The 23188-nt window shown below is 31.1% G+C and overlaps 1 protein-coding gene across 8 annotated transcripts in view; it reads left to right on the top strand.

The window, feature by feature from the left end:
* LOC148623853 (uncharacterized) overlaps positions 1-23188 on the top strand; it is a 74675-nt gene that overhangs the window by 20106 nt on the left and 31381 nt on the right. For 3 of the 8 annotated variants that reach the window (XM_088566085.1, XM_088566084.1, XM_088566083.1), the window contains exons 3-5: positions 1406-1599; positions 5696-5777; positions 13717-14189. In XM_088566085.1, coding sequence (XP_088422211.1) covers positions 1406-1599; positions 5696-5777; positions 13717-14189 — 749 coding nt within the window. Of the gene's footprint in view, positions 1-1405; positions 1600-2607; positions 2861-2912; positions 2993-5695; positions 5778-10579; positions 10619-10890; positions 11240-12177; positions 12955-13716; positions 14190-23188 lie in introns of those variants that run through there. The other 5 variants (XM_088566088.1, XM_088566086.1, XM_088566087.1 and 2 more) reach the window with 5 other exon arrangements.

Raw genomic sequence — 23188 nt, 5'->3', positions numbered from 1 at the left:
ATCAGCTAAATTGACATGTATGAATACATACAATGTGAAATATCTGACATAAAAAAAATTCCAAAATGTCAGTTTTTAATAGAATCTCAGAAAAACTTTTAAGGAATATTCTATTTGACTTATTTATGTTTTTTTAAAAAGTTATTTCGTTGTAGTTACATATATGAAAATAGTATTTCAGTATTTTATAATTTATATGTATGAAACATATATCCTTTGTTCTTAAATCAAAGGAAAGCTTTGCAGGCAAAATAATCTTTGCATGTATCAGGGTTTATATGCCATTAGACAGATGTTCCATCCTTCAGATATTCATCATTCAGTTTTTAGTGGAGTCCGAGTTGCTCATTTGCTTTTGTTACTTTGTATGTATGATTTTAGTTACTTTATGTTCTTTGTTGTTTATATCTGTTTTCCATGTCTGGTCTTTGTCTCTGGATTACATTCTTTTGATTACCGTTATAACCTTGGTTCCCTTGATTACTTACTCACTCACTCACTCAGTCACTCAATGAAATTTGACCGAATAGAGTCCTATTGCTATGACCATGTTGAATAAGTTGAAGACTTGAAGAATAATTTAGTGTAAAGTGCCAACACCTTGGGAAGGTTAAGATCTACTTTACTGTTACCTTTTTTATTGAATACTAATGACTTTACTCAATACAATTATATTTTTAACCATGGTCAGGGGATAATTTTCCTAGTTTAATCGTTAGTTTGTTATTATGATCAGTTATAAGCTCATTACAAATGCAAATAAGGTGGAGTAGTTAGAATAAGCAGTTCACACTTGATATATTACATACTATGTGAAAGTCTTTAACATTTTTGAAATATTGGTCAGTATTTAATGTTGAAAGGACATGCTCCAGTATATGACAGTGTTTATAGAATTCTGACCATGTCTAATCACGACTGTTACAGCATCACAACTATCTTGATGACTGTTTGTTATATTTTAATGCGAAAACAAAACCAAATAAAAAAAAAACAACAAAAGTGAATTATTTGAACATCCAAGTCAAAAATTGTTTCTTCATTGCCTTATAAGATCTCAGACATCATAAAGTTATTGTGGAAATGAAGTGATTTGATGTTGCACTTGGATTTTTTTTTTTACCACTGCAGATTTTTTTGGAGGATATAGAAATCAATGTGTCGGTCTTCATCTGTTCATTTGCTGTCCACATCTCTTATAAGCACAGCTCTATTTTGAGAGTGCTCGCAGTATTTCTGGTTTCCACTGATGTTTTTAGATTAATTGTTTGGGTTGATTGTTGTTGTTCTTGCTGCTTTATGTCTTATTCCAGATCCTGAGTGTGATAGGTTTGTCTATTATCACTTATACTCAATAAGTTTGACTGAAATGATTGTTTTAAAAATGATGTGTATTTTATCACAGAATCTTGACATTGAGAAGATCAGTGAGAGATTACAGATAGCAGATAACAAGGCCCTGACTAATGGTCACTGTCCAACATGTGATGCCAGTACTCATTACCTTAAACAGGAGGCTCTGTCTATGGTCCAATTTATACAACAGGCCCAGAATGAAGGACCCAAGTCAGGAATCAAACCTCCCAATACATACGCTAGGTTTGTATATAACATTTTTATACACTTTTTAGTTAGAAATTATTGGAATGGTTTGATTTTAATAGTTTTGTACTTGTAAAAATTGATACCAGCTGTTGGGTATTTCATCCTTTTCAGTTGTAGCATGATTTTATACAATTGCAAATATTTGTGATCTTATAATGCTACAGTGCTGTCATCATCAATGTTATCTTCATTGCCTGTAAACACTTGGTTTTTATGAATATGAGCCTGTTGATCTTGACAAAGTTTTTACATGGTTCTAACGTGTGATTTAGAATAAATGAAATCTTGGAAAAGTGGTTCCAAAATAGTGTGTATATGACTAAGACACCACAGACAGGTGTGAACACAGCTGTTTAACTGATTACCTGGTTATCTCAATGGTGCGCTCCAATAGTTCTATAGTTGATGCACTCTCTGATAATGTGTTTTTAAGTTTTCTGCACTATATATATGGCTACTTGGAGATGGAAGCTCAGTAGATCATACAGCTTCAATGTTTATATATCATCATTAAACTAAATTGAATTGATCTACAGATTGCCTGACTGCTCATGAGAATTCCCTTTGTAAGCACAAGCCATTTTTTTGTGTGTTCTAATTGTAAATTTTAATCTTTTTAAACTTTAAATTTGCTTATAAAATGTTTATTTTTTTTATCTGCAAAATATCTCTTTACCTATTGCAAAGGTGTCTAAATATCATGTTTATTTATATAAGGTGTCTTTGCTTTTCTTAGAGATCAAAGCAATAAGTATTAAAATGGTTCAGTTATTCATAGGATATATCCTATACACCAGGTATATAATACATAGTATATTTTTAAATATAACTATCATGAAATGAAAAAAAAATTAAAGGTAACAGTTAGGTAATTGGACTTAATAACAATACTGTTAAATATCTCAGACAATTACCTTTTTAGTTAGGGTGCCAAGATCTATAATAACGGGATATTTTACTCCAAGGGTGTTCATTTCCTTATGAAATTTTAAACGGACATCAAACAAAATTATGACAATGAAAAACGAAGACAGGAATTCAAGGGTCATTGTAGAAACTGTTGCGTATTTTGTATGAAGTGCTTGTGAATATCAGATACGTCTATCTTGTCACCAGTATTTTTATAAGGTTGAAGAAACATCTCTTTTAATTGTATTGGGTTTTCATTGTATTTATTTGGAAAGATTTTGAGCAAGATCACTTTTTTGGTGTTGGATTATATATCCTGAAGATTTTAATGTTCTTAGCTGTCCGGGTATGTGTTGCATATATCACCTTTATTTAATTGAAATGTAGAAATATTCTGAAGGTAGATTAATTGAATGTTAATGATACAGCATGTACAGGAAGACCCATGGTATTACTTAGAAAATCCAGTCAAAATCAGGTACTGATTTGTATTTAATTTTCTCTGTGGTTTCATCTCTATTGAAGCAAAGTTATACAATTTTAAGATATTCCTCAGGGAAGGTACATTATTAGTTATCTTGTGTAGATTAGAACTTTTTGTTTGTTTCTCCAGATTTTTTGGTTAATTTAAGTACAATTTCTGCATTACTTACCGGTATAAGTAAAATTGACTTGGTACAGGAAAATTGAAACATTTTTTTCATTATAGGCGTAAATATGGCGTATAATTTTTTTTTTTTCAATTATTAAATGTGAAGTTCAAAGTTGATTTGAGAGTTGTTTAGATTTCTCATAAATAGATATTAACATTTAAAATGCATTTGAACCATTTTCTTGAGCTGAATGCTTGAAGTTCTATGCTGTTGTCTGTAAACACTTTATTTTTGTGCTATAATTTTGAAATTATGCACCAGAATTGAGCTACAAACAAGCATTTAATTAAACTATGTATAAAAATGTATTTCTTAAGCAATTCAAGTTAGCTGTAAAATCTTGACTTCTTGGGGTCCTTTGATATACTGAATCTAAATTGTAGACACTATGATCCTAGATTAAGCTTCGTTATGATTTCAACAAAAATTGAGTTTATGAGAACTTCTTTGATATGCTGAATCTATTCTTGATTTTGGACCATGAAGGTCAATGTAGAATTTCTAGTTGTTAAGTTCTGTAATCTTATACACTCAGTATCAGACTTATTTACTGTGTGAAAAACTTCTGGTGTAGATTTATATTTTTATATGCCCAATTAATATTCAGAGTTGCATCAAACTTTGATAGAATGTCTGTACCTGTCATGCCCATTCCAGGACTCTGTTGTGGTATCAAGTTTCACCTTACAGATTATTTTATTATACAGAATGTTCAAATCAAATAGGTATTTATAGTAAATCCATACTCTTAACCTTTTTTTTATGTAGTTCCATCCTTTCAAAGGGTGTGGGTTTACATGGAAATGTTATAACACAAATTAGGTTTAGAGTTGAATGAAGTTTAGGTATTAAAGAAACTTCAAAACAGTTATATTATTTGTGTGGTATGACAGTATTTTGAATTTTAAATGATGAGTAATAATTTTTATATTTATGAGGTATAATGTCAACATAGAAATTTTCTGAATGATCTGTATCACATATTTGAACTCATTTGAATTTCAAAATACTAATATTTGTTTTAATTATAGGTAAATTGTCATTAAACAAAATTTTATGTCTTAGTGCAAGTCATTATTTAAAATAAAGCACATAAAATTCTTCCTGAGGAACACTTGACATTGACCAAAAGTATGTCACACCTATATGTGATATCTGTTTTATATTTAAAACAATTTTAAATATAAAATAGAAATCACATATTAACACTGGTGAAAGTTTTTACTGTTTAGCACATTTTTTGTGTTTCATCATAAACTTTCTTTTTTTTCCATCCTTATAATAGTGACATAGCTTATAGACTTTCTTCTCAATACAGGATTCATTTCGCAAGGGAAGTTACATCTTATAGAAATTTTTATGGCAAATAATGTAAGGGAAGTAACTCTAATTCCAAATTTTCTAGTATTTTTCCAGGTGTACATTATTTGGGATGAGAATTTGTTAACAGTCATATTTTGCCACATTCATGAACAATAAACAGTGATTTATTTTTCATTGGTCATGATCTTGAGTTTATGAGGTGATATTTTAGTAATTCTGTTTGAATTGCAACCATGTATTTCATTTCTTTCTCTTTACATATTTTAAATGCATTTGAAATTCCCTAGACCAACAATTAAATTTGGAGTTTAAATAGTTTCTTCTCTGCCAGGTGTAATTTTTTTTTTATTAATGCAGATATGGTTTTTATATAACAGAGGAGGCCTTGGAATAGTCCTTTGATCTCTATTTAGTTTGTTTGGTCTTCAATTTATGCACAAAAGTTCTAAATGAAACTGTTAAAAGTATGAATGAGGAAGAATGAATCAAAAGAGCTATTAACATACCATGATAGATTGAAATGATATTGTAATTATTACCTGTAAAGTTGAGTATATAGTCATGGAAATAAATTGGTTTGCATTATTTAATTAATTAGTCACATTCAAAGACAGCTGTTATTTTTCACAAATTAATAGATTTTAGTATTTTATTTTCATAAAAGCTGTCAAAATTGAGGGTTATTGATAGCAAGCTACCTTCCATTTTACCTGACCTAGAGATCCTAATGTTTTTGTTAGTGACATTGATAATGTATTTGTTTCAAATATTCAATATTTTCCATTTTATTAATTTTTCTATCAAGGTTACCTTAACGTTTTTTAATGCAAAATAGTTATTGGTTATTTCCTTGTGTATTGTGTTCCTGTCTTTTGCCTTTGTTTTGCTAGAATTATAAATGTTTATATTCTCTTTTACCTTTTGTTTTTAAATTGATCTGTAGACAAGTAGAAAGTTAAGAAGGTATTTGAAATGAGGGACCAATGTCAAAACTAATATTTACTACTCAAATGCAGGGAAAAAAAGTTCCTTTAGTTACATAATTTTAAGTTTTCCTTTCAAAGATGAGTATAAAAATAAGAGAAAATACAAGCTGTATACACTCTTTGTTTTGTAAAATGTCTTGTCATTGTCATGTTATTGATGATGATGTAGAAGTCTGTTTTTTCTCAGACCCATATCTAGGTGTTTTATTTATGATTTAGGTACACTAGAAGTAAAAGTTCACCACTACCTGGTACTATAGTGAATGGACAGTTGCCTGGTTCTACCTGGAAATCACTTCAGGTAAGTTATATTGTGTCTAGTAATATCAAACTAATAGTTTCAATACATATCTTTTGTGTTTCCTCAAACTTAACATTGTCATAAAGTTCACCTAGGAATAGTTACACATAAAGCAATATTTTCTGTTGTATGATGATTTGACATTGTTGTCTTAGTCATAATCATCTGGGTCTATAGAATAGAAAGCTTTCTTTTTGCCATACTTTAAGTGCTTAAAAATGAAAAATGCACAAGGTTGCTTTCCTTTACAAATGACGTAGTGTCTACAGAAGTTTCATTCAGTGTCAACAATTTCTTCAAGAACTTTGTTAAAAGAGTAATTGTTCTTTTAAATTTTCTATATTTCTGTATTTTTGTTTCCATAACAACAACTGATCAGTTTTAAAGTTGAAAGTTTTGTAATCACACTCAGTGTGTGTCGGAAGCCTATTTGATCATGGTCTTAAGTAAGATGTCAAGGTTTGACACACTATCCAAAATTGGCCTGACTGTATCAGACAATTGGTGTCATTTTCATGTCCTTATTTAATATGGTGGTCAGTTTGGCCAGATGTGTTTCATCAATTTTCAGTCCATTTACATATTTGGCTACATGAAATGGAGATTCACATTACAAGTACAAATGAATGAAATCAGGCAAGCAATGTCTGGAAGTAACTCATATACATACTATTTACAGTAAAATATACAGATTGTCGATAAAACTGTTATTGAATTTGTTCCCTAAAATGGCTTTTTATAGTGTTAAAGTTAAGCAGTTTTATTTGATGGATGCAAATTGGTAGAGTTCTGAAATCCATTAAGAGAAACTCTGCCCATAAAGTAATTGTGTCTGAAATGTTGGGAAAATTAATCTTTTTTGCTTGTTGAAGATGTTTTATCAGTCCATGTGACCTAGAAGAATTGAGGCCTTGAGGAAAAGAGAAACTATTTACTTCTCAGAATTTCTTAATATCAAAGGTTATTTTCACTATATCCATGCATCTTCATGGACCTCTCTTTTTATGCCAAACCAACATTAGTTTATGAGTCTACAGTGTGTTAATTTATTTGTTGATTGCTTTGTTTGTTAAAACTTGATTTTCTGTACTTAAAAAATACAAGAGTAATAATTTTTTTATGAAGTTAAGTATTGTTAATAGATTCTGAAATATTTTATTTTTTTATTTCTGAAAAATAAGATGATATGGATTTGTGATCAGTATATACGTGTAGGAAAAATGTTTTCTTGTATTTTTTGGTATTCAAACAATGACACAAAGAACTCTGAAAAATGTAACTGAAACATTTTGTCCAATTATACACTGAGAAACTTTGTTAATCTTAATTTTTTGGTAAATTTTAAGAAAACATGCCTTACAAGTTACTGCATGATAGTATTTCTACAACCAAAGAAAATTTGCAGTCCTATAATGGTAGAGTACTGTCTATGTTGTTATCTGTAGACACTTGCTTTCTGTGGGATTGCATAAATATTTAAGAATTTTTTTAGAAATGAATCAGGGAAACTCCATTTTATCATTGTTTTACTATGGGCTGGCCATTTATGTGACATTGTTTTACCCCGAGTGATAGCAAGGGGTTAAATATGATTTAAATGACCAGCCTGTGGTAAAACAATGATAGAATGGAGTTTCAATGATTTATTTTGATTCTAGTAGGACTAGTTTCTGCACATTTTTAGTAGACGCAGCCTATGTGTTGCATGAAATGTTGGTCATGTGTTAATCATTTTTTTACCATGGCTGTGGTCTAAGGAGCTTTGGCACTTGTAGAATTATCAGTATATAATAAGGTTTCAAACCACAAAAGGAAGATTGGTAGTACCAGGTATGGACTTTGGGGGTTATGGTCCTTACTATTTCAAAATTAAGGACCAAAATTATGCATTTCATCAAATTTAACTACATAACTACAGAAAAGCATATTTTTGTCTATGACTTTGCTCCACAATATTCTTTTCGATAAAGTCAGGCTGGGATTGATTTTAGGGGTTAAGAATTGAGCCAATTAGGAATTTGGGCCCAAATTAGGGCCAAAATCAAGCATTTTCTGATGTCTAGACAAAAACTTGACTATAAGTAGTTAGATCTTTTTAAATTTGCACCATATGGTGCTATACCAATGAAGAACTGCTTTGATTGATTTTGGTGGCTATTGCATGAACCAACTATGAGGGGCCAGAAACAAGCATTCTAAGCATTTTATGATGTCCAGATAAAAGTTTGAGTAAAAGTGAATGAATTTCTTTTCTATAGTACTACAAGGTGCTATACCTCAAAAGAAGACATGGATTGATATTTTTGGGTTGTATCTGGAACCAATGAAGAGTTAGGGGCCACAAAGCAGCTAGAAACAAGATTTTTTTTCTTTTCTTGGATGGTAACTTGAGTAAAATGGAATGCATCTCTTTGAAATTCTACCACTAAGTACCATACCCACAAAGAAAGGTTAGGATTTAATTTGGAGGTTGTCACTGGAACTATTCATGAATTAGGGGCAAAAAAAAGGTAAAATTTTTATCTTGTATCGAATGTCTAATCACAATCAAAAATCAAAGCTGTATCAAGTTTGAATGGTGAGTCCATACTTGCATATTTCAAGCTGTATCAAGCTGTGCCCCACAAATCATTTTATTTTTTTGTAAAGGAAGTGGTTTAACACATCTATGCTTAACTATATATTTGATTTCACTGGAGTTGCAAGTATAAACACAAATTTTTATCCACTTGCCACCAACATAAAGTTACCATTCTCTGTTTCCTGCAGTAATCCTCTTTATTTTGTCCCAGCTGGTTTGAATTTTCTTTTTGTCTGTTACAGTTATTTTACTTGGTTATCTAAAAGGACTCAGATTTAACAACTTAATAGTAGTCTATGTCAAGTACTTACTTTTTTATGTAAATCTATACAGCTTTGATGTACTTAATTGGATGGGTGTGCTTTCAAGTATTTGTAATTTCATTCAAAATTATTCATTATCTAACATTATTTTATTTTTTTTGCCAAAAAGCTATTTTTAAATCTTTCAAAAACTTTACAGGAATCGAATCGATAGATACTGTTTAAGATCAAAGAATAAATCTGAATGCCAGAGGTAGTTATTATAAACAATATTGAAAATTAAGAGACCATTACCACAAGGAAAATTCATAAATTATGGTATAATTAGACTGGTTTAGATAGATTATATAATCTCACCATCATTTGCCTCAAGATTCATACATAGTAGTTTTGTTAAATTCATCTGTTGAAAAAAATCTATTTAGCTTATACCAGTACATTTGTAAAATATTATGAAAATGTTAATATGTCAACAGGAAAACACTTAATAGAGTTGTGTCTATGATCCCTGGTACTGTATTATAATTGTCTCTATGACAGTTTTTCTATGATCCCTGGTACTGTATTGTAATTGTCTCTAAGACAGTTTTTCTATGATCCCTGGTACTGCATTATAATTGTCTCTATGACAGTTTCTCTATGATTCCTGGTACTGTATTATAATTGTCTTTAGGACATTTCTATGATCCCTTGAACTGAATTATAAAATCATATATTTTATCTAGAAGTGGAATCAGTCTTACTGTATTGTATGTGTCACACCATTAACAGCAAATCTTATAAACTATAATTGCTCCTGAATAATGCCACTTGCATGCTTCCTCTCATGTCAAAAACCTTTCATTATTCCTTCAGCAGTGAATAAATGTTGCAGGACCATTGCACATGTTACCATAATTGGTGTTTTTAAGGAGGAAATTGACAGCGTTAATCAGTATTTATAATCAGTTTGGAGTAGGCTTGAACCAGGTGTCAACTCATGCTTATTTAGGCAACAACAATGCCTAGTCAACATAACTAGGGCCTAAAGTAATTATTTAAAACACTTGACATTGGTCAGATGGACAATGGTCAGACAATGGCACTTGTAATAACTTGGTGGTCTTATTTCATCAATTTTTTTTTCAATATTTTTTTTTCTAATTACTTGATTAATCAAAACACATATTACTTTAAAAAGCTTGAAAGATATTGGATTCCATATCTGCACATTGAAATATTTTGTCATAAGTTGGCGAAACTACACACTTTACTTCATAGAATGATTTGTACAGAAAACCATGTTGCTTTTGGTTATTCTTAAAATGGAAGATACACTCAAATAGAAATTAAACCTGTAGGCTGTCTTCAAATTGGTCTCTGCTTCAAAGTTGTAAACAATACAATTGAATTTTATGAATGAATAACATTGTTATCTTGCTAAATTCATGTATTTTTGATAGTTTGGTGTAACACAAATCAAATTATTTCAGCTAGAATTAAAAATCATTAAAATTAAACAGTGTTGATAGAAAGCCTTATTTTTATGTTTAGATACAGCTTGATCGATTCAAGGCTCTCTTTCTTGCTCCTTTTATTTTGGTCATGAATTTTATACTAGATTTGTGGAAATCAATTTTCCGCATTGAAAAGTATCAGTGAAGTCCACAGTGATTTGCTTTACCAAGCATACTGTTCTAAGCTACATATCAGAGGTTGTAAAAACGTGATAGAAATATCAGTATCAAAAGATACAATTGGTTTTCTGATACTTTGAGATAAATTCAATTCTTTAAATGAAGTGGATGCCTGAGGATAATCGGTTCTGATGAGTCGGAAGTTTAACAGATAAATCTCTTATAACAGGTAAAAAGTGGGGGCTTGTTTGGACAAATTAATCTAGTTGGAGGAGTAAACATAGTAGTGATAAATTAGCATAAGCCTTGGGACAGCTTCTGTCAAACATTGGGACATATTACCAGGTGCTTGGTGAGATGGATCGTTTTCTTAAAGCATGTGTGAGGACAGCTAACTAATTATCTCAAGGCTAAGCCTAATTTGCCATGAAAAATTAATGTATTAATTGATCATGTTAGAAGATGATCTGACATCCTTCACTCTCTTTATGATTTGTACACATGTGTTGCATTGGACTATAGTAAAAACTTTATTGTGAATTAATTGAACATAGAAATGAATCATTTATTATTTGGACATAAACTTTATAAGGAATGCTAGGAATACCTTATACTCAGTCTTCTATCAGGTTTCCATGTTGGCCTGTTTGATTATTAGTACATTCTATGGTGCTCATGTGATTATATTTGTTCACTAACTGATTCATGGGTAGAAAAGTTTTCATTGATAAAATTTTATGGGACATAGTTTAAACGATCCTGTCTATATTCGGAGGAAGTCGTAAAAGGAATAAATGGTATAGTTATACAGAAAAATGTAGCAATATTCTGTGGGTTATCAGGTAGAGCTAAATCATGTAATTGAATACAGCTGAATTTAATTGACAATTTTCAAGTGATTTGGTTTTTTGTATGTAAGAGACCTTATCGAAGTGCGATCTTCTTACCTTAAGTGTTTTTCGAAGGATTTTCGACTTTTGGATTGAAGCTTGTACATCTCAGGTAATATTTGCATTTTTATTTTTTTTTTGAATTTTTGAAGATGTTTTAAAAATAGATGTAAATGAAAAGGGGCATGGAACTGTTAAAAAAAAGTGGAAATTAAATACTTTCAGTAAAGTCAAGAAATTTGCCATAGACTTACTCAGTCAAAGTATTAAAATCATCTTTTTAAAAAGGTGCATATTTAACATTTATGAACAGTTTGAACAAAACATATGGAGTATTTAATCTAAGTATTGAAAAGTTTTTATGGGTGAACTAAGGATAACCATGTTATACAAAAATATAGTGTTAGCATTTGCCCCCCAAATTGCATTGTAGATAGTTATCATGTTGGTGTGACCTCACAAGATGTAATTGTGGTGGTGATTAGTTAAGATAATTAGTACTGTTATCCTCTTGGGAATAGACAAACCTGTAATTATACTATGGAGCGGGATCAGTCCTCATGGTCAACCATATAATTATTCATATTGAGGTTTTTGGGTAGGAATCTGGAATTTCATTGCCTGTGAATGCTTATTGAATCCTTTCTGCATTTTCCCAAATACTTGGGATAGATAATTTTTATGGTTATCCATTGTCTAGAGTTGGTTGTCTGATCTGCCTATATTCATAAAGTTTTTTCCAGTAATAAAATTTGTTTGAGATTATCAGTTTTGAATTTCTTTCATGTGAGTGATATGGGCATGTTATCTAAGTAAGTAGATAGGGGTTAATTATGTACATGTTACATGTTGATTACTGAGAGTTAGATAATAAGTGTTTGTAGTGCTTTACACAGGTGGTTAGGGGGAGATGATGGTATAAGATTTCTTCAATTTATTGGGTATTTTATTTAGAAGGTACTTTTACCATGTGTTCGTGTGTTTTCTGTAGAAAGCCATAATTTTAATTTGTATTGGTTGTTCAGAGCTTAAATTTGGCCATATGAAAATTGAACTAAGTACTTGAAGCTTACATAGGACTTACAGGAATGTTTGATTTATTTGTGATTTTATAGTGTTAAGGCTATTTGTAAGGTTTGAAAGATCAAAAGGAGGGAACATGGAATTTATGGGCATTAAAAATTGTTTATGTGCTATATATAACAATATATGTAGTATATGGATGATTTAAGGCCCCATCTGGTGGTCAACATAAAATTTACTTGAGAATTACATGAATTATTCTGGACAGATGTTTAATGTGGACCAGTAGGCTTGGAACTGACCTATTTACTGCACTACAAATGTCTTGGGATGGAAACATGACCTTTAATCTTCAGTGAAATTAGAGAGGATGAGAAAATTAAGTAAAACACTGGATAATCCTAGTTATGACAGTTGTATTAATAACATTACATTGGAGTGATTTATCATGGACAGGAGAAATATTGGTTCTATATACACTATGATCAGTTTAACATGTTGGAATGAAGACCTGGGAATATAGACATGTCAATATTACATCTGATATAAACCAGAGAACTTACTATCATGGTGCATTAACTAAATTTGAAAGTCAAATTTTACTGATTGTGAAGTTTTTATATGGAAGAAAGTTTGAGATTCATTTGATAGTGATCTATTATTTAAATATGACTTCTTAGAATTTCTTATCTGGAAGAAAAGTAGCATTGTTTCTGGCTCTGTGGATATTCTGCCAGAATTATTGGTAAAAAAATTGACAGATAATGTCAAGTAAATAAAAACTGTGGAGTTAAATGAAGAACGGTAATTAAATAGAATATTTTCCTACAGCTTGCAGCTCTGGAGTATCTGGCTTGCCAGGTCTCTTGTGAGAACAACTGAGTTTGAAATTATCTGTAATCTAATTTTAAAGTTAGAATGAAGTGTTTTTGTGCATGTAAATAGAGACAGTACAAATAATTTTTCCTTTGGGACACTTGTAGATAATTTATTATTCCTTTCATCAAACTTGACTTTAAGAAACTTACACATTGGTCCATCAAAGTTGTAACATTTTCTCATTTACAGGTCATTGTTTTGGTGTTTATGTTTGGATTTTTATTAGTCACAGTTTTGTTAAATCCATACATGGAAACTATTTTTGTAAAATTATCATTATATTATAATATTGAATTAACATTTTTAAATAAGTCTGTTAGAGATTAAGTCAGATATCTAGGTCAGTTCATCTAGTCATATTTTCAATGAAGAAATATTTTATGATTGGAATAATAAACACTTTTGACCCAAATGCCATTAATTACCGAAAATATATGTTGTAACTAGGGTACAGGTGTAATTGGAAGAAAAGAATGGAAAGGAATTGTATTTAGATGGTGCATTTTTTTAGTTTACTCTTAAAGGTAGATATCCCATGAAATTGTAAAAGGCCAATATTGACTTACATTCTGAATATTTTTGTTGTATTATTTACATGTAGTTTAAGTAAAATAAAAAAAAATTTTAAAAATTTTATTAAAAATGTTCTTTTTTTTCTGTTTATTAAGTTTTAGTTTATTCTTTCAGAACAACAACCATATTTATGAAGAACCAAATTTAAACATGGACCATCAACAAAGTGGAATGAATTATGGACAAATGGATATGATACATAGCTATTCTGGGTCAGGAATACCACCTTACCTGAGGAATCAGTACTATGTGCAACAACAGCCTCCAACTTTGCCACCTCCAAATCAAAACGGACATCCAGCTAACATATCTCACTACAATCAAATAATGTCACAGAATCAAAATAGTGGACAAAATATACCTCATTACAACCAGCCCATTGGAATGTCTTCCAATTATAATCAGATGGTGTATAACCAGCCAAATATGTTAGGTCATCATGTCAGTTCCCCTCCTCCCTTTAACCAACGAATAGGTTCACCACCTCCGACAGGATCGTATCAAGGAATGATGTCACCACCACCAGCTGGATACTCATCCAGAATGTCATCTCCTCCGCCATCAGCTGCTGCTTCATTTTTCGCAAGGTAAATTTTTATACGAAGTTGAATAATCAAAGAATTCCAGTCATGGCAACAAAAAAAAAAAATGAAGATGATTGTTTTAAGGGTTATATATTTAAGAAGGGTTCCATGCCAGAAGGGACTATGGCCTAGTGCATTTCATATAGTAGGAAGCATGAAACCCTAGACAAGTCGCTGACGAAAATTTCCTTGTTTTTTTTTTCCAAAATCCTAGTCATTGCTCTTTAAAATTTTATATTAATTTAGGAAAGGCGGATTTTTTCTTCAGGAACTAGATCTGTAAACTAATTAACCTTTCGTTATATATTGGTTAGGTTTTAGAACATTATATTTATCACTGAGATAAAAGTTTTCTTGTCCAAAAGAATGTGACATTTAATTTTCAATTATGCAGTCTCAGTATTTACAACCCTAATCTAACCACATAAATTATTCATTAAACAATTGGTAGAAATGTCACTGATCCTACAATATCATTTGCCAAATGTAGGGTGTCTTATACCCAAGGGAAATAATTACTGGTGTACATTTTATCTATATACTTCCATTAATAGGAGTAATGTTGCATTTTACTTTACATAGCAATAATAACTCCATAAAAATGACTGGATGTAATATATTTTTCAGTCTGTCTGTCTGATTATTTTTTGTTGTTGAAAAAATTATGACCCATTTCTAAAGGACTTGTTTTTGATTTTAAATTGAAGAAATAAAATGTGTTTAAATTAATTATTTAGGAGTTATTTCCCTTTATGAATACAAAATGGATATATGGTATGTCATCTTCATGTAAGATGTGATCATAGATATACCAGTTAATTGCATTTAAAGATAGGACAAAGCATTTGTTAAAGTTGGTTTTTCTTGCCCTTTTAAGTTCATCTAACTGTTTAATTATTGATATGACATTAACTGCCTAACAAATGGTTATAACTGCTTTCTTTATTCATTGATATTAGTAGACAATCCAAAAACAACAGTGTTCAATTTGTCATCATGGAGCACAGAGACTGTATCCCTCCCCACATGTCTTAATTAATCTATCATATGATGCCAGAGTATCAGTCTACTTCTTTGTCCTTAGACAATTAATTTAATTATTTCCTTTGTTGATCATAATCAGATGTGTTGTAACCAAAAATTGAATTTTCATAATGTAGTCAGAGCCATAGATTTGGCGACTAGCACGATAGTTCTGCTTAATTAACCTGTTGATCTGACCCCTAAGGGAATAGTCTTGTGACTCACATTTTTTTAATTTATTGACAATGTTTTCAAAGGTACCTTTATTTCATTGTTTCCTTAATCTACAAATAAGTGCTGTTTAGAGCTTCAGGCTGTCCAACAAATCTCCAATAATTATTCCGTCTTTTTAAAAGAAAATCAATTATTCAGTAGAATAAACACAAATTTTTTTGACACATAGTGAGAAAAAATATGAAAAGTCTGGTTGTAACAAGGATTGATGGTTGGCTGATTTATGGATAATGTTTTTAACAATTAATCAAAACGTACACTCTTATATATTTTGATCTTCTGTTATTGAAAAGAACATACTTTGCACTGTAGAATTTCATTGCAATGTACTTTTGGTTCATATTAGTTGATTTTATAAGGAAATCTATTATTGGCAAAACCAAAACCCTATTGGTTCAACTTAAATAGAAAACAAGTTACATTTGGATATTTTTTTGTACTGTAATTTTTTTAATTGTTTTGTCCGAGTTTACCTCCTGACTAAGATTAACAACACATTTTCTGACTGATGACAGAAGAATTCTAATTTAACAACTGTTCCTTGTGAGTTTAATGATTAATTCTAAGTCTATTTTTCACAAAACAGATGTTACATGGGAATTTGCAAACTGTACAGTTAGTAATCATTGCCAATCATACTTCATGTCAATTTTATTTCTCTCTTTAAAAAGACATATATTGTCAAGAGACAGAATATTTTTTAAATGAACTTACTGGTAGTGAGAATATAAAAACAGATATTGATTAAATTCATGTTTAATTTGTCAAAACTTCATACATCAAACAAGGAAAAGACAAAATTACATTTAAATAACCATTAAAGAAGTACAATATTAACCCTATTTACCCTATCCTTATTCATTTTTTCTTATTATTTATATAAAAGGAGTGTTTTGGATGAAATAAACAGCATATATTTAATGTTGATGAAAACGTTGTACTTATGTCTTTACTCCTGTTCACTTCTGGTTGGGAGAATTCTATTAATTGTTTGACAACCTAGATATTCCAGACTCAACAATTATCTTCTTTTATGTTCAGAGCAATTTGAAATGTATAACACATAATTGCATCTAAATTACATGTTGTCTTTCAAGGGTGCATTGGTCTGCACTATAAAAGTTCAGAATAATTAGAAATTTCTGTGAATTAGAGTTATCTCCCTTTAACTACTATTCATATATTGATTTTAGCATTTCCTCCACTAATCCAGAAATTTATAACACTGCTGTGACTGATTTGCAATGAAAAGACTAATTCCAATCATTTAAGCAAACAAATATCAATTATTCATGCTATTTAATTCCATGAATCAGGTATGCAGAAAGTTGACTTTATTGAAAACCATTTAATTGGATAATAAATTTTTTGAAGACCATTTATGTATTATAGGGTAGGATATTTTGTATGCATGGAAGAACCATTTAATGTTAGAAGTTGTCAGGCTGGGAATATGGTACATCAAACTCAGCTGTTTATTAAATATGATGGAAAATAAAAATCAATGAACTATATCAGGATCTTATAGTTTTAGAAAAGCTTTTAAGTAGGGATATGGTACTATTTCAATTGTAGCATTTTGTAAGAACAAATTATAGAATATTCTGGTTCATTTATATCAAATATAACATGGGAAAAGACAGGAATAACTGGGAAGGAACTTTTAAACAATATAAACTTTATTTAGCTGTGGAAACAATTTTTTATTAGTCACATTAAAAATCAATTAAAAAAATCACTTTCTTCAAATGTAGAAGCATAATGTGGTTTTGCATATCTCTCCGAAACATTGATGAGAAATAGAGTTCATCATGCTACTTAATGAGACAAAAACCAATTCAGCACATTAAGAGCAACTGGTATATAAATCGGAGACAGTATTGGAATGAATTGGTCACTCTTGGGTTCACTGACAGTTACATTTCCTTTTCTACCATTCAGAATCTGATACTCCTCTGTTTTAATTGATTTTTGGTGTTTTTGTCAATAAAGTTAAAAGGAAAATGGTAATTTTGACAACTTAATTAATTGTTAAACAATCTTAAACAACAAAGCCTGATTTTTGGTTGGTTATGGCGCCTTTATTCTGGTAAAATCAGACTTTGAATTCTCTAGTGGAATAGAGAAGATGTATTTTCCTTTAATGGTAGATGAGTTCTTATGTTACTTCTTATGTCAATATTTTGTTGCTTGCTCCTCAACAAGTTTAACTGTTGCTCAAGTTGGATTTGAATTAATCATGTGCAGACTTTTACCAGCATTGCTTTTTTGGTCAGTAAGACAGTAACACATATGTAGAATGTGCATAGCTTTCTTGTTTTAAGGTCATATTGTTATAAAACTTGGTATGCATGAACATCAGAATATGAACTTTGTATGTATATTTTCAATCTAAATGAACTGAGAAATAAAAAGTATCCTGTTGACTTATATTTTTGTTTACCCTTGGGATGGATGACCCATTTGAATAACAATCTATTTCCTGTATGCAATATCTTAACTTTAATTAAGATACCTGTCATTTTCAAGCTTTGTTACTGAAAATAAAGGAATGACAGTTTTATTAACACTTGAGTCCCATCTGGATTTAACATAATGCTCTTCCTTTCAATCATTTTTTCTTCTATTTTTCTTGCTGTTTTTATGCATGTAATTTGCACTCAAGATGTTTGTCTGCCTGTGGTGTCACATTTAAGAAGTCATCATGTCATTACCTGTCACATTTTTCTAACCATTTCAGTTATGCAGTAAGTTGCTGTTTACATTACCCTCCTGTCTGAAAAAAGATTTGTCCTCCTTAATTCCTTCATAAAATGATGCATTGGTAAACAACAGGAGAGAATTGTAGGCAGCATATGGTTTAACTTTACAAACCATTTAACTGACAGCTCTTCTGGATTCTACTGTGCATCTTCATTTAAAAAATACCACTAGATAATGGAGAAAATTTCTGACCTGTATATGTGCCAAACATTGTTAATTCATTTGATCTTTGACACTTAACATCCATCAAGGTACCCACAATGCATTTCTTCATTACAGTATGGGGTAAATAGTTTATGACAGAAGGTACATTTTTTGTGTACAGATATGTTGTTGGTAGATTTCTAATATTTATGTTATATACATAAAAATGTCACTCATTTTTAACTTCTCTCGTCTATTGACCATGTTCTGTGGTCCACCTGGCATCAGCTACCTTTTCAACAAGATGTTTGGACAGGCATTGTTGGATTGTTATTTAGGACACAGAAGAAAGTTATAGGTACATAGGAGAGAAGAATTTATTACATAGGGGACTATAGATGGAGATTTTGTCACATGTGATAGTGATAAGAAGTTTTGATTTAGGAGAAAAGATATGGAAAGTTATGATCTCATTTGATAGGATTAAAGAGATTAAAATATGGGAAACTTGAGACGGAAATTCATTGTCACATGTGATTGGAGAAAATAAATTATGATAAGGGACTGTAGATGGAGTCATGGTCATATATGATAGTAGAGAAGGTGTTATGATATATACTGAATATTACATGTCTAAATCTGAATTATATGCAGTATTAACCTGAGATTCCTATATCACCCCAAGGGCCACTGGTCCGTGGGGTGATATAGGTCGAGGGTTGATACTACATGTTATACAGATTTTGACATGTCATGTTCATTATATCATATATTTTAACTATACTTCAAGTATAATTCATGAAGGGGTGCAATATAGGGTATGCGATATAGGTCTAGGGGTGTGATATAGATATGCAATGTAGTCTAGAGGTGTGATATAGGGTAAACAATATAGGGTTTAAACAAACACTTATAATGCATATACAAATAAGTATATTTTAATTTAAATATATAATATAGGGCACTATATATCAAAGGTCATGGTCACATATAATAGGAGAAGTTTATGATATAGGGCACTCTATAAAGGTCATGGTGACATGTGATATAGGGGCCTGTTGATGGAAAGTCGTCGTTCTTGGGACAGGCAATTGACAGCTGTTTTTTAGAGATTGGAGACTGAAGTTGGAGAAATTTGACATAGGAGACCAGGTTGGAAGGTTGTATAGTAGGGGCTAGACTTGGGAGAATAAGGTTGGAGGTTATATCATAGGAACTAGCCTTTGGAGAGGTTCAATTAGTGGGCCAGGGTGGAAAACTATATCATAAGGACTAGCTTTGGGAGAGGTTGTTAGTAGACCAGGATGGGACGCTATACCATAGGGACTAGCCTTGAGAGAGGTTGAGTTAGTAGACCTGGATGGTTAGATATATCATAGTGACTAGCCTTGGGAGAGGTTGAGTTAGTAGACCTGGATGGGAAGCTATATCATAGGGACTAGCTTTGTGAGAGGTTGAGTTAGTAGACCTGGATGGGAAGCTATATCATAGGGACTAGCTTTGTGAGAGGTTGAGTTAGTAGACCTGGATGGGAAGCTATATCATAGGGACTAGCTTTGTGAGAGGTTGAGTTAGGAGACCAGTTTGGAGGTTATATCATAGGGACTAGCCTTGGGAGTGGTTGAGTTAGGAGACCAGTTTGGAGGTTATATCATAGGGACTAGCTTTGGGAAAGGTTGAGTTAGTGGGCCATGGTGGGAAGCCATATCGTAGGTACAGAAGATGCAAAATTGTGGAACCAAAGTTTTTTTATATTGTGGAAGATTTTTTTCTTCATTTTTCTATTCTACTATTGTAGATTGTTTGGGTGCTGGGAGAAAACTACTTATATGGTCATAGGTATGTGGTTAAAGTATTGTCGAAAGACTTAAAAATTTAGGGTGAAAGGGGAAATTGTGTTGGAAGATTAGAGATATACTGATAGAAGATCTAGGTTATCTTATTGTTTATAGCTCCTCAAATATGTTATCTTCCAAAATATTATTTCTGTAGGATGAAATTATTAGAAGAAAGCAGTATCAGTATTTGTTACTGTTTTATACATAATAGCAGACAGAAAAATATATCCCATAGTGTTCCTATCACACTAATGCATTGTAAAAGCCCAATATTTATAAAACAGGGTTAAAAGTATCTTGAGACCCATAACTCTTAACACTTTACTATGATCTAATGAAGTTAGTACTACTGTGATAAATGTAACATGGAATAACACATTGCTTATCATTGTTTACATATTTATAAATTATTCAACCAGATCAGACTAATTTATTTCACACAACTATGTTGGCTGTCCATTTGTACAAATCAAGAGCTGGTTGGCTGAAATGGATATTCACAATGTGATAAGGTAAAGCCAAAATCATTTTTCAAACATAAAAAGAAGTACTAAATACTAGTGTATAACATGTATGATGTTCAACATAATATTGTAAACTTCTTTACCTTTACATAAACTAAATCACTGATGATACAAATAATTGTAAATACAAATTTCTATTTGTTTATTCTATTACTCTCATTGTGGATAAGGTAAATAAAAAATGGGAAAACTGATACCAAATATGAATACACTTAAAAGACTTGAATAGTGTTTCAAGTTCTTGGTTATTCTCAAGAGATGTCACTTGCGTTATTTAGTTTCACTTGATTTTCCAAATCTTTGACTAAAATATGTATTCAACAGGCATTCAACTTTGTTGACTGCTTCAGAATTTGATTATAAGCAGTGAATCTAATATGATGAATGTGAGTTATGGATCACTGTTGTTTAGAACTGTCATGATGGTTATCAGTTGTATTGTTAGCTCTACATTTATGGAAATGAGGCTGACAGCATCTTGTCTGTTTAACATTCTGCATTGGAATTTAAGAATTTGATGAAGTTACAGCTTCCTCCTTGTAAAATATGTGCATCTTACAATTTAATTCTGTAGCAAGAAAATTAGATTAAGACTTGTATTAGATGTAATAACCACAAACTTTTAAATTATATCCAGCAGATTTGCACTAAATTGTGTTTAAGTATTACATGGTTTGTATACATGCAATGTAATTGGATTAAAATGTCAGATTTAGAAAACTTAGATTGATAAGTAGACCTTATAGGTAATGAAATATTACTAAACATTGGCACTGATAAAGGTCAGCTTGATTAGTAATTACATTACAGAATTTCATTTTAATTATTAGAGCACTCCAAATCTGCAAACTGGATGCCTTTATAATAAAATACAAGGAAGAGGTTTGCTCCTTATGCTGAGTGTCTTTAACTCTATTTTTTTTTTCATTTATAATTTTATCATATATCTACACAAGTATCACTTATATGTGTAATGATAAATTATGTAGAGGTGTACCTGAGTACTTTTTCTATAGATAACTTTGTTTTCATAACAGTTCAATGTATTTACACTTAGCTTTTAATTGAAAAAGTGTATTTTATACAGTAAATGGTAAATTCTTTGTTGGAAGCACAAGGTTTTTATCAAGTAGGAGATTTTTTTAGATATCAGTTCAAAGGTGGAGACAAATGACACAATGTCTTACATTTCATCCACACCCTGTGCAATCCATTATCATAAAACAAACTTTAATTATCAAATGCAACATTTCTACTGGAATCAACAACACTGCTTGCATTATAGACTGTAATCCATTTCATATTAATATATTCCTCAGTTTATTAATTTGCTAGCATTTTATAAGAAACAAATGTCTATAATGACAAAGCTCTGATTCTACTTAATATTTCTCTTTCTATTTAATTAAGCCGCGTCTAGATTCTGTCTTTGGTGAACATTTTCGCATTTTGAGATTTAACTTGTATAACCCTGCTATGGCAGAAAAGTTAAAGGCTTGATTTTCTAGTATTACCCCAAAGTTGTATAGGTACAGATGTTACTTTACATTAAACTGCAACTGCTGGTGGAAATGGCACATAAAGCTATGAAATAAAGCTTCTTTCCTCAGAAGAAAAGGGGTTAGCATTTGCATAAATGAGTTTTATGAATGAATTAGTATTGATTGTGAGTGCTGTCCAGTATTTGCTGGACATAGATTGTCATAACTTAAAATCAGATAAAAAAATGAGCTGTTAACTGGTGGAAATCTCATACAGAGTGCATGCAGCCCGTTTTTAGCAAAGGTAATCTCAGAGTGCATGCAGCCTGTTGTGAGCAAAGGTAATCATATACAGAGTGCATTTTGCCATTGTGAGTAAAGTTATGCACATGCAAAGTGCACATGGCCATTGTGAGTGAAGGTGATCACAAACTGAGTGCATTTGGCCATTGTGAGTGAAGGTATGCACATACAGAATGCATGCAGCCATTGTGAGTGAAGGTAATCACAGAGTGCATGTGGCTGTTGTGAGTGGTAATCACATACAGAGTGCACATGGTAGTTGTGAGTGAAGGTAATCACATACATAGTGCATGTGGCAGTTGTGAGTGAAAGTAATCACATACAGGGTGCATGTGGCAGTTGTGAGTAAAGGTAATCACATACAGAGCACATATGTCCTTTGCAAGGGAAAATGTTTCTGAGTTATGCTCTTTAAGAAATGCAATACAAGAAATAAAGCCTCAGTGTTTTAGAAGTTTCAAGTTTGCTATACTTCAAATTTAAGTTAATTAACTATTATATTACTATATACAAGTCTTTCTAAATGGCTGGTGCGTACCTTCAGAAACCCTTGGTCTACCAGCTGTGGTATAAGCCCAGTGGTTTCTGAATACAAAAAACACCAATCATTCATATTAATGCTTTGTAATTTTTTGCTAAGTTTGATCAAAGTTTGAAAAGGTATACCAATGTAATATAATCTGTTTGTTGTA

The sequence above is a fragment of the Perna viridis genome, chromosome 2 (assembly GCF_037379345.1).
Source record: "Perna viridis isolate PV_CMFRI_1.1 ecotype Kerala chromosome 2, ASM3737934v1, whole genome shotgun sequence".
Taxonomy (NCBI): domain Eukaryota; kingdom Metazoa; phylum Mollusca; class Bivalvia; order Mytilida; family Mytilidae; genus Perna; species Perna viridis.
The sequence above is the reverse complement of the archived record's forward strand: the minus strand, read 5'-3'. Positions and strand labels throughout refer to the sequence as shown.